The sequence below is a fragment of the Martes martes genome, assembly GCF_963455335.1.
Source record: "Martes martes genome assembly, chromosome: 5".
Lineage (NCBI taxonomy): Eukaryota > Metazoa > Chordata > Mammalia > Carnivora > Mustelidae > Martes > Martes martes.
In genome coordinates, this window is record NC_137892.1 from 65,697,800 (window position 1) to 65,711,274 (window position 13,475).

A 13,475-nucleotide genomic window follows, 5' to 3' on the forward strand; every position below is an offset into this window, starting at 1 on the left:
GTGCTTTAATAAAACTGGAGTAAAACATATTGTTACCTTCTAGGGCCTGAGGCTGAAAATCCTGAAATTTTGCCAGACCCAGAAAAGGTTGGTCTATATAACAGAGATTACCTTTACAGATCATGTGTTTAGATTTTACTTAAGAATTATATTAATTAAAGTATCAAGCCCATTTAGGTTCTTTCCCTGGTTGAGAATATAACTAAACCATTTTAATAGAAATGTATTCTTGTCTAAAAACCCCTTCCAGTATTTATTCTTCTCTATCTCTAATAAAATGGTATTTTCTTGATCTATGTTTCTTTTTTGTATTTTAATTCCAGTATAGTTAACATACAGTATTCTATTACTTTCAGGTGTACAAAATAATGATTCAACAATTCTATAAATTACTCAGTGCTAATCAAGATATGTATACTCTTAATTCTCTTCACCTATTTTACCCATCCTCCCCCCCATTCACCTCCCCTCTGCTAACCATCTGTTTGTACTCTATTTAAGAGTCTTTTTTTTTTTTTTGGTTTGTCTATTTTTTCTTTGTTCACTTGTTTCTTAAATTCCACATAGGAGTGAAATCATACGATACTTGTCTTTCTCTAACTTACTTCACTTAGCATTATACTCTCTAGATCCATGCATGATTTTGGAAATAGCAAGATTTCATTCTTTTTTGTGACTGAATAATATCCCATCTTTCAGTGGACTCTTGGGCTGCTTTCACAATTTGGCTATTATAAATAATGCTGCAGTAAACATAGGGATGCATATATCCTTTCAAATTAATGTTTTCATATTCTTTGGATAAATGCCCAGTAGTGCAATTAGTGAATCAAATGGTAGTTCTGTTTTTAATTTTCTGAGCAACCTTCATACTGTTTTCCAGAGCGACTACACCAGTTTACATTCCTACCAGTAGTGCATGAGGGGTCTTTTTTTCCTACATCCTCACCAACACTTGTTTCTTGTGTTTTGATTTTAGCTATTCTGACTGGTGTAGGGTGGTATCTCATTGTGGTTTTGATTTGTATTTCTCTGATTCCAAGTGTTGTTGAGCATTTTTTCATGTGTCTGTTGGCCATTTGGATGTCTTCTTTGGAGAAATGTCTGTTCATGTCTTCTGCCCATTTCTTGATTAGATTATTTGTTCTTTGGGTGTTGAGCTTGGTAAGTTCTTTATAGATTTTGGATGCTAGCCCTTTATCTGATAAGACATTTGCAAATATCTTCTCCCATTCTGTCGCTTGTCTTGATTTTGTCAACTGTTTCCTTTTCTGTGAAAAAGTTTTTATCTTGATGAAGTCCAGTAGTTGATTTCTGCCTTTGTTTCCGTTGCCTTTGGAGAAGTTGCTGTGGCCAAAGTCACAGAGGTTGCTGCCTGTGTTCTCTAGGATTTTGATGGATTCCTGTCTCACATTTAGGTCTTTCATGCATTTTGAGTTTATTTTTACATATGGTGTAAGAAAATGTGTTAGTTTCACTCTTCTGCATGTGGCTGTCCAATTTTCCCAGCACCATTTGTTGAAGGGATTCTCTTCTTTCCATTGGATATTCTTTTCTGTTGTGTCAAAGATGAGTGGACCGTAGAGTTGAGGGTACATTTCTGGACTCTCTGTTCTGTTCCGTGGATCTGTGTGTCGGTTTTTGTGCCAGTAGCATACTGTCTTGATGATTACAGCTTTGTAATACAGCTTGAACACATTGGACAAAATAGACTTTAAAACAAGAGACTAAGAAAGACATAATGGAACAATTCAATAAGAAGATAAAACAATTGTAAATATTTACGCACCCAGCAAGGGAGCACCCAAATACATAAAGCAGTTAATAACAAACATAGAGGAAGTAATCAATAGTAATATAATAATAGTAGGGGATCTCAACACTCCACTTACATCAGTGGACAGATCATCCAAACAGAAAATTGATAAGAAAACAGTAGCTGAAAATGAGCATTGAACCAGGTGGATCTAACAGAAATATTCAGAACATTCCATCCTAAAACAGGAGGATACACATTGTTTTCAAGTGTACATGGAACATTTTCCAGAACAGTTCATATGTTAGACCACAAAACAAGTCTCAACAAATTCACAAATGTCAAAATCCTACTATACCTCTTTTCTGACCACAATGCTATGAAACTAAATCTCAACCACAAGAGAAAATACAGAAAGATCACAGAAATATGGAGGTTAAAAAACATGCTACCAAACACTTAATGGGTCAGCCAAAAAATCAAAGAGGAAATCAGAAGATACACGGAGAGAGGGGTACATGGGTAGCACCATTGGTTAGTTATCTGACTCTTGGTTTCAGCTTAGATCATGATCTCCAAGTCATGAGACCAAACCCTGTGTTGGGCTCTGTGCTGAGCATGGAGTCTGCTTAGAGTTTCTTTCTCCTTCTCCCTGTGTTTCTCTCCCCCTGCCCCCACCACTCTCTCTCTAAAATAAATAAATAAATCTTTAAGAAAAATACATGGAAACAAATGAAGTGATAACAACAGTTCAAAAGTTTGGGATGCAGTAAAGCAGTCTAAGAGGGAGGTTTATAACAATACAGATGTATCTCAAGAAGAAAGAAAAATCTCAAATAACCGAAACTTACCCCTAAAGGGGTAAGAAAAAGAAGAACAAACAAACCCCAAAAGCAGGATAAGGAAAGAAATAACAAGATTAGAGCAGAAATAAGCAGAATGGAAACTAAAAAATAATAGAGCAGATCAATAAATCCAGGAGCTGGTTCTTTGAAAAGATCAATGAAATTGATAAACCTTTAGTCAAACTCATCAGGGAGAGAGAGAGAACTCATGCAAATAAAATCAGAAATGGAAGAGGAGAAATAACAACCAACACCATAGAAATACAGAGGATTGTAAAATATGAAAAATTGTATGCCAACAAATTGGACAACCTAGAAGAAATGGATAAATTCCTAGAAGCATATAATCTCCTAAAACTGAATTAAAAAGAAATAGAAAATTTTAACAGACCAATTACCAGCAATGAAACTGAATCAGTAATGAAAAACTCCCAACGACAGAATGTCCAGAATCACATGACTTCACAAGTGAAGTCTACCAAACATTTAAAAAGTCAATACTTATTCTCAAACTGTTCTAAAAAACAGAAGAGGAAGGAAGGTTTCTAAATTCATCCTGTGTGGCCAGTGTAACCTTGATACCAAAACCAAAAAAGACACCACAAAAAAAGAGAATGGCAGGCCAGTATCTTTGATGAATATAGATGTAAAAGTCCTCAACAAAATATTAGCAAGCTGAACCTAACAATACATTAAAAAACCATTTACCACAATCAAGTGGGATGTATTCTCAGGATGCAGGGGTGACTCAGTATTCGCAAAACAATTAACATGCTGCATTATATCAACAAGAAAAAGGGTAAAAAACATATGACCATTTCAGTAGTTGCATTAAAAGCATTTGACAGAGTATACATATGTAGGGATTCACAGGGCCTGGATTGATAAAATCTGACTTGTATATACCTTCCTGGATGAGACTAATTGAAAAGCAAAGGAGTGCCTGGAATGCTGGGCCTTCTTTGAAGTTTCTTGGCTGAAAGCAGCCAGATTCTTACTGTGGCTTAAGGTTCTCATCTAGGGAGCAAATGTTTAAATTTTGAAGAAATACAGGTACCGGTAGTGGTCACGTGCTTTGTGAACTCCTTGCCTTGCTCATATGTCACAAGTGCTGCTTGCTTCTGTCACCCGCTGCCCCATATATTATTGTCCTGATCCTTGAAGCTACACATTCCTTCTTGTTTTTCTCTTGGATGTGGTATATTGATAAAACTCACAATAAAAGTGGAGGCAAAGCTTAGCTCGAGACCTTTTGCCACTGGAGTGTTATGTCCCGTTGCCCTCTCCTTTCTCCTACTTTGGTCTCTGGAAGTAATCTTTCCACTTGCCATCTCTGGGTTTGCTCGCCAAACCTGACAAACATCCATTCATGATAAAAATCCCCAACAAAGTAGGTTTGGAGGGAACATACGTCAACATAATAAAACCTATATGTGAAAACCCATACTGACATCATGCTTAATGAGGAAAAACTGAGAGCTTTTCCCCAGGGTTAGGAACAAGCCAAGCATGTCTACTCTCAGCACATTTATTCTGCATAGTATTGGAAGTCCTAGCTTCAGCATTCAGACAACAAGAAAGAGTAAAAGTCATGTAAATTATGAGGAAGAAGTAAAACTTGCACTGTTTTCAGATGGCATGATACTGTATTTAGAAAATCCAAAAGACCATCCAAAAACTACTAGAAGTGATAAATAAATTCAGTAAGGTTGTAGGTTACAATACCAGTATACAGAAATTGCATTCCATATGCTAATAATGAAGCAGCAGAAAGAGAAACTTTAAAAAAAAAATCCCATTTACACCTGCATCAAAACCAATAAAATACCTAGGAATAAGCCTAACCAAGGAGGTGAAAGACATACTCTGACAACTGTAAAACACTGATAAAGTAAATTGAAGACAACACAAACAAATGGAAAGATATTCAACACTGATGGATAAGAAGAACAAATACTGTTAAAATGTCCATACTACCCAAAGCAATCTACATATTTAATGTGATCCCTGTCAAAATACCAACATATTTTCCACAGAACTAGAAAAAAAATCCAAAAATTTATATGGAACCACAAAAGATCTCAAATCGCCAAAGAAATCTTGAAAGGGAAAACAAAGCTGGAAATAGCACCACCCCAGATTTCAAGTTATACTATAAATCTGTTGTAATCAAAACAGTATGGTACTGGCACAAAAACAGAAACATAGAACAGAGAGCCCAGAAATAAATCTGTGTTTATGTGGTCAGTTGATCTTTGACAAAGAAGGCAAAAATACGAAAGGGAAAAAGTCTCTTCAACAAATAGTGTTGGGAAGACTGAACAGCTGCTTGCAGAAGAATGAAACTGGACTACTTCCTTAAACCACACACAAAGATAAACTGAAAATTAAGAACCTAAATGTGACGGCTGAGTAATATTCTATTGTATATTTGCAAGAAATGGATGGAACTAGAGGGTATTATGCTAAGTGAAATAAGTCAATCAGAGAAAGACAATTATCATATTATTTCACTCATATATAGAATTTAAGAAACAAAACAGAGGAGGATAGAGGAAAGGTGGGAAAAATAAAACAAGATAAAACTAGCGAGGGAGATAAACCATAAGACTTTTAATCATAGGAAATAAACCGGCAGTTGCTGGAGGGGAGGTGGGTCAGGGGATGAGGTAACTGGGTGATGGGCATTAAGGAAGGCACATGATATAATGAGCACTGGGTGTTATATGGAACTGCTGAATCACTGAACTCTACCTCTCAAATTGATAATACACTATATGTTAATTAACTGATTTTAAATTAAAAAAGTGTTTTCTTATGAGCTGTTCAAATAAAAGGAAAATGAAATTCTACTTGTAAAAATAATGAAGTCCATTTTTTCCAATGTAAGTATTGTTACCCTGGACTTTTGTTCACATTCATTTGTGTGATAAGTGCTTCTCCATCCCTTCACTTTCTTTTTTTTTTTTTTTCCCCTTCACTTTCAATCTGCATGTGTCTTTAGGTCTGAAACAAGTCTCTTGTAGGCAGCATAGAGATGGGTCTAGTTTTTTTTGTCCATTCCGACCCCTCTGTTTTTTGATAAATGTTTTAGTCTGTTTACATTCAAAGTAATTATTAATAGATATGTATTTATTTCCATTTTGTTATTGTTTTATGGTTGCTTTTATAGTTCTTTGTTCCTTCTCTTGCTCTCTTCTCTCGCCATTAATCGTCTTTCCTTAGTGATATACTTGGATTCCTTTCTCTTTATTTTTTATATATGTATCACTGGTTTTTGATTTGTGGTTATCATTATGTTTGTATATAATATCTTCTTTATATAGCAGTCTATATTAAGTTGATGGTTGCTTAAGCTTGAACCCATTCTTTATTCCTCTCCCCACGTGTTTTAGGTATACGGTGTCATACTTTACATCTTTTTATTTTGTGAGTCCCTTGACTGATTTTTACAGATACACTTATTTTTACTGTGTTTTTGCTCCCTACTTTGTTTCCTTCTCTTTATGGTCTTTTCCACTCAGAGTCCCCTTTAACATTTCTTGTAGGGCTGGTTTAGTGGTGATAAAAATCCTTTAACCTTTGTTTGTCTGGGAAACTCTTTATCTCTCCTTTTCGGAATGATAGCCTTGCTGTATAGGGTCTTCTTGGCTGTAGGTTTCTTTCCTTTCCACACTTTGACTATATCATGCTGCTCTCTTCTGGCCTGCTGAAAAATCAGCTGATAGTCTTAAGGGGTTTCCTTTGTTTGTGGGTTTCCCTTGTTTGTTTTCTCTTGCTTTTAAAATTCCTTATCACTACTTTTTGCTATTTTAATTACTGTATGTCTTGGTGTGTACCTCCCTGGGTTGATTTTGTTGGCAGATGTCTGTCCCTCCTGAATCTGGATTTCTGTTTCCTTTCCTAGATTCAGAAAGCTTTCAGCTATTACTTGTTCAAGTAAATTTTCTGCCCCCATTTCTTGCTCTTCTCCTTCTAGGATTCCTATAATATGACTGTTATTATGCTTGATAGTGTTGCCAAGTCTCCTAAATCTGTTTTCATTTTGTATTTTTTTTTCCCTCTCATCTTGTGTCTTGATTCTTTCCATTACTCTATCCTCCAGGTCACAGATCCATTCTTCTGCTTCCTGTAGTCTACTCTTTATTCCATTAAGTGTATTTTTAATTTCAGTGAAGTTCTTAATCTCTGATTGAGTCTTCTTTATGTTTTCTTTGTTTTGTTAAGGGTCATACTGAGGTCCTCCACTCATTTCTCTATGAGTATCTTTATGACCATTATTTAAATTCTCTCTCAGGTACATTACTTACCTCTGTTTCATTTAGCTCTCTTTCTGTGATTTTTTCTTTTTCTTTCATTTGAGACACATTTTTGTGTCTCCTCATTTTTCCAGCTCTCTGCATCTGTTTCTGTGTGTTAGGAAGGTCAGCTACATTTCCTGCTCTTGAAAGCAGTGGCTTTATGAAGAAGAGTTCCTGTAGTGTCCTGCAGTGCAGCATTCTCCAGAACCTGGAGCGTCAGGGGCGTCTTCTGTGTGTGTTGTGTGCACCTTGCTGTTGTGGCGGAGCCACCTTTTTCTTCAGTCCAGTTGTGTGCTACAGAGTTCTTTATCTGTTGTGCACTATTTGGTCCCTCTCTTGTTAGTGTTTGGAGCCATCCTGGGGTGGACAGTTGAGTCAGACCAGACATTTTCCAGAAGGACAGTATCACTGAACTGCACAGCACTTTGCCTGTGTTGTCCCCTTAGAGGCTTTTCTTAGTGGGCAGTGCCTGCAGTTAGACCAGCAGTCTGCCCCTAGCCCACTGCCGGGGCTGCATTTGGACTGGTATATGTGGTTTGTCTTTCCTTCTCCCTGGGGCAAGAGTCACTTTGGAGTGGTGGTGGCCCCTGTTGGGGCTGCTTGTGCACTGGAAGTCTTTTTGTACCTTTTTGGTTGGGCTCTGGCAGAGTGCTTTTTGGAGGGGGTGGATCCACAAAATCTGTAGGAGCAGGAGGTGTGTTGCTAGCAAGTTAGGTAGCAAGTGTCTGCATCCCACTGGTTCCTGCACATGGCCATGTATTTAGACTGGGGCATGGACAGGGTGTGAAATGGCACCTGCCATCCAGCTCCTTTGTTTCTAGAGAAGTGTCCCAAGGATCCCTGTACCTCTAGCACATGTTCTGAGATGAATAAACAAATTTCCCTCCCCTACTCCGCAAGTGTTTTACCAGCTGCTGCTTCTGTGGTGTATCTCTGCAGGTTGTTTTTTTGTGCTGTCTCTTTAAACAAGGACTGTTTCCTCTCACGCTCCTGGCCAAGCTCACTGATTTTTAAAGTCTAGGTTTTAAGTCCCACTGATTGTAAGAACTTACGAAATTTAACCCCTTCGGTTTTCAAAGCCAAAAGTTATGGGAATTTGTCTTTCCCAGCAGGCTTCCCCTCAGTGTGATAGTATGTTTGTCTCCTGTCTCTCTCCACATGGAGTTTCTCCCTCCCAGGGAGGGTCCTATAGGTCTTTTTAGCTCCCCACTGCATCTCTGGCCTTCCTATCCTCTTCATTGTATCCTTTTCTCTTTATTTAGCTATGAGTTTGTTCTTCCAGTCGTTGGGTCATTTTCTGAATTATTTATACCAGTGTTGAGTGTTACCTAGTTGTATCTGTGGGATGAGGTGAGCTTAGGTTCTACTCCACCATCTTCCTTAGAATGTACCTTGATCTGTATTTCATATCCAGTATTATTAGTCTCTTATTGTGTATCTAGAAGAGAAGTATATAACTTATTATCAAACTAATTGTGGAGATGGTGTAGCAAAAATGCCTTCTGTTGGTTTGTCTGTTACCACAGTTGATTTACTATTTCCTGCTAGATACTGCTTTCCCATCCTCCAGATGTTATTCAGTAACCACATATTGAGTGCTTCTTTTGGTTTTGTTTTCTCCTTGGTGCTGTGGGGAATTAGAGAACTTTAAGACTAACTCTGCCCACAACAGACTCAAACAGTCCAGGATCTCCCCAAGTCAACCTTACCATACCTGTACCTGTACCTTCTTTTATCTCAGCTATACCTTATACATTACCACTTCCATGCCTTTGTTCAAGTCAGGAGCCAAAAAGCAAGGGAAAGAACATAAAATATGGAACCAGAAAGTGTGTGTTTCAGCGGCAAGTATGTCCATTTTCATGTGTAAGATACCAATTGAAATACATTTCACAGGATTATTGTGAGAACTGAGAACAATGATAGTTTATGGTGTCTGGCACCTACTTGGTGCTTAATATGTATTTTCCCTTCTTCAACTCCTTCACGAATCTTTAATTTCTGGTTCAAGTCCTTTTTCCTTTGTGGATCTATCTCAGATGACTCTGGTGATCTTGACCAAGGTTAATTGCTCCCTCTTAAATGTTCATTATTCACTGCCTATATCAGTATTTCTAGATCACTTGCATCCTATGACATTAATAGATCTTCTGAGAAAAAGGGTCTTTGTGAACAAAGAAGTTTGGAGATTACTATAATCTTAAAGTTTCCTCAGAGGTGTTTGTTTGTTTTTTTTTAAAGATTTTATTTATTTGTTTGGCAGAGAGAGATCACAAGTAGGCAGAGAGGCAGGCAGAGAGAGAGGGGGAAACAGGCTCCCCGCCGAGCAGAGAGCCCGATTCGGGGCTCGATCCCAGGACCCTGAGATCATGACCTGAGCGGAAGGCAGAGGCTTAACCCACTGAGCCACCCAGGTGCCCCTCCTCAGAGATTTTAATGCACATGTTCTGAGAAGTCTTGCGGGAAAGAAACCTTGTTACCTTTGTTTAATCAGGCATTTTTCTAGCAATTGTTAAAACCCTCCACTGCTTGCTGTCCGTCCCCCGCCCCACCCCCTGGCCACCAGAAAACTGTAACACACTGGGCTCTTTTGTTTATCCCATTCATTTGACTTCATACAGTGTTTCTGATATTATTTATACATACTTAATGTCTTATATATTTATACATTCAGTCTTCATTTAGAAATTAAGTTCCTTTAAGGCAGAGTCCAATGTATATACTTTATTACATATATGGCCTTGAATTTATAGATAAAAATTCTACAGATAGGAGGACTGTGACTTAAAGAATGGATAGAATTTGGTTCTTGATTTCTTTTCCTAGATTTATTTTATCTTTCTGAGCAAATTATATTTTACATTACTAATAAATATATCTTCTTAAGCTTTGTATGCTATACATAGAGAAGATAAATGGTGGCAGGTGTGGAAAGGAGGGGGAGAGTAAAATGGTTTTCCCTTCTCTTACTTAAGTCAAATCAGAATACCAGAGAGCTTACAGATGACAGTGCATTCTTTGAGAATGGTGTGTCAATGGAAGATGGATTTGATGCTTAGAAATAGACAAAAGTTATTGAAACCTACTCTATTATTTAAGGTCAAGAAAATTAACAGGTCTTTTTTTAAAAAGATTTTATTTATTTATTTGAAAGAGAGAGCATGCACATGTGTGAACAAGTAGGAGAAAGGGCAGAGGGAGAGAATATCCAAGCAGACTCCATTGAGCACAGACCAGATGCAGGGCTTGATCTCATGACCCATGAGATCAGAACCTGAGCCGAAAACCAAGAGTTGGATGCTTAACAACCTGAGCCACCCAGGTGCCCAGCACATTAACGGTTTTTGATGGTAAAAAAAAATGTTCAATGTCTTCAAAGTATTGAGACTCTTTTGAATGGCTTATAAATGGTTTTTGAAAGCAATTTCAGAAAAGAAAGTCTAATAATATTTTGAGCATTGGAAAAATTAGAAGAAGAGGTATATATAACCTATTAAGATGATGTCTTTGAAAAGTAATAGTCATTTAGAAATGTAAGTTTTGTGTTACCTGTTTAAATTAACCGTAATGCAGAACCATTGATTTATAGCTAAGGCCCGTAGTATTTATATAGAGTTGTGTCTTTATTTTTCTTCTTTTCCCCCTCTGATCTTCTTTCCTTTGGCCTTTTTACTTCACAGTTACATAGTGATACAGAGATGGGGAACAAAAAGAAGGTGAAACTATACCAATTTTATTCTTGATTAATGATTTTTATAAAATTCAGTAGTGATTTTTATTTTTTATTTTTATTTATTTTTTTTCAAAGATTTTATTTATTTATTTGACAGAGATCACAAGTAGGCAGAGAGGCAGGCAGAGAGAGAGGGGGAAGCAGGCTCCCCGCCGAGTGGCAAGCCCGATGCAGGGCTCGATCCCAGGACCCTGGGATCATGTCCCGAGCCGAAGGCAGAGGCTTTAACCCACTGAGCCACCCAGGCGCCCCCAGTAGTGATTTTTAATTTTTTTTCCTTCCTTCCTTCCTTCTTTCCTTCCTTTCTTCCTTCCTTCCTTCCTTTCGCTGTGCACCCAGTGTGGAGCCCAACACGGGGCTTGAACTTACGACCCTGAGATCAAGTGTCAGATGCTTAACTGAGCCACCCAGGCACCCCAGGATGATTTTAGGCAAGGGAGAATTTTACAGTCATTACCTGCAATGAAATTTTGAGATTAGCTACTAATTTAACTATTCGTGCCATCTCTGCCTCTTTTCTTTGTACAAATAATTTAAACTTAGTTGAATAGATAATTGGCATCTATAATTATGACCCAGCCAGTTTTGCTCTTGGTCCACTGTGAATGTTTAGCCATGTATTCAGAGTCATGAGTAATTTGGTACAGGAGATTAGTAAAGAGTATTTTTTTTTTTAATGGAAGGGGAAGAAAATTGATAAAACTCTTTAGTGATAATTTACCAAGATGATAAACTAAAAAACTATGAAGTTTTAATTTTAATTTTTAGCATATGCTGTAATGACAGAATTTCTATTTGGAATATGCAGGAACTAAGCACAGACAGAGATGCTCCTGAAATTAGCTTTCTGTCCGGTACTACTGCTGAAGTATCTGATGTGGTGGTTGTTAAGGAGAAGCCGTTAGTAGAGCCAGAGAAGATCTTAGCAGCACCAAGTAAGTTTTCTAAGTCTAGAAAGGAAGCCACATTGACCATGAATTCTGAAGAAACCAAGGATGAAGAAAGTTCTCTTAAAACTTTTGTGTCTGCCTTAGAAAGGTTACTCACATCACCAGAAATGACTCAGGAAGAAAGACTGTTTGAAATAATGAGTGATTTTGAACCTAAAGAGTTGGCCAACCCATTGTGCAACTCTCCAAGTTCCATATCAGTATCCTTGACATGTTACAAAGATTTCCTAGAAAATACAGAGGATGATGCATTGCCAGCTGAGTTGTTAGCAGCCATAAACACATTATCAGAAGGCAACGTGGGACCCATCTGTCACAGAAAAGAGGGAGGCAGCAGTCTCAGGGCTGGAAATGAATATTCAGGAGTGGAGCCCAAGATGTCTCAGACCAGTGAAGATTGTACACAAATAACAGAGGTGAATTTTGAGTCTCTTTGTTCTGCTCCACTCTTTGAACAAGATTCCAAGTCAGGGGAGCTGCAGGACAAGCATCTTTCACTGCAGCATGTAAGTGCAACTGTGAGTCTCTGATTTTGCCTTTTATAGTGACCTTTACCAAGTCTTCATTGCCCATATACTTTATCTTAAATTCAGATCTTCTTCCCAAATTTCAACACCTAGAAGATGCTTTTTCAATTTGAAGATGATCTTTCTAGAGATTCCAGGGGTAGAGTTTTCAAGGGATTTAAATGTTGAAGTAGTTAATTTTCTCATCAAAGACCTGAGACTTATCATTAGATTGCTTGTGTATAGGAAGGAAATAATTATCTACCAGATTTTTTTCCTGTTAGCTCAGAGAATCACTATTCCTACCTGGTGTGGAGTAGAGATGAGATGCCCCATATTAATTTCTAGTTGAGGATAGAGTATATGTGGTTGGGCTGCCAGGAGAAGGAAAAATTATGCCTGGCTTCAGCAGAACTTTGCAATTTACATCTGAGGCTACTGTTGGGTAGCAAAGTTCCTGAGGTTTAGAATTCCTGCAGTATTATACCTAAAGACCCTGCAGTGGACTACCACTAGCCAAGTCTCTTTTTTATGCTGACAATTTTTTTTTTCCCTTTTTAAAGGAATCTTATTTTTTTTTCCTGACTATAATAGTAACACACCCTCATTAGTTAGAAAAATCAAACATTACAGCAATATACATAATAATATAATTTTTGAAAAGGTTCCCCACAATTCCACATTTCAGAGTTAATCACAATTAACAGTTTGGTTTATCTGTCTCTAATTTTTTCTATGCATATTCTATGTAAGTTTATTCTGTATAAGTGAGACCATATTATACATAATACTTTGCAACTTTTAAAAATATTTTTTATGAAAGTATAGTTGGACATTTTACAGCTTTTTAAAATTTGATTATACATCTTGGTTATCTGTGTCAGTGAATGTAGCACACTAAAATCTTTTTACTTGCTGAATACTATTCCACTATGTGGATATTTTGTGTGTGGGTATACATATATTATATAAATATAACTTATTTAACTAATTCACTAATGATAGTCATTTTAATTTTTTTATCTCTTTTCTTTTTTTTCTTTTGGCTATTACCAGACTACTTTTATGAACATCCTTGGGACAATTTGAATAACACGTTGCTAAGCTCATGTTGTAAAATACATACCTGGCATAATACTGCATGCAATTCTCATAGAAGACATCTCAAAACAGACATAATAAAACTTTTAAAAAATCCAGAAAAAAAACACCTAATCATGGGGATAGGGCATGAAGATTAAATTAAACATTCCAGTATCCTAATCTGAAAAGAGGTAATATAAGTAAAATGTAGGAGATTATAATTGATGGGTATTAATAGAGTGAGCATGAATTTAGCAAGTGTTCAAAAAAAAGAAACCCTTTTAAAAGTAAAAAAGAGATT

General features: G+C 37.0%; 1 protein-coding gene across 1 annotated transcript in view; it reads left to right on the forward strand.

The window, feature by feature from the left end:
• The window catches only part of ANKRD31 (ankyrin repeat domain 31), a gene marked incomplete at both ends in the record, with an annotated part of 151,367 nt that overhangs the window by 29,060 nt on the left and 108,832 nt on the right, over positions 1 to 13,475 (forward strand). Inside the window, 2 exon segments of the mRNA XM_080804333.1 lie at positions 44 to 87; positions 11,444 to 12,103. Coding sequence (XP_080660459.1) covers positions 44 to 87; positions 11,444 to 12,103 — 704 coding nt within the window.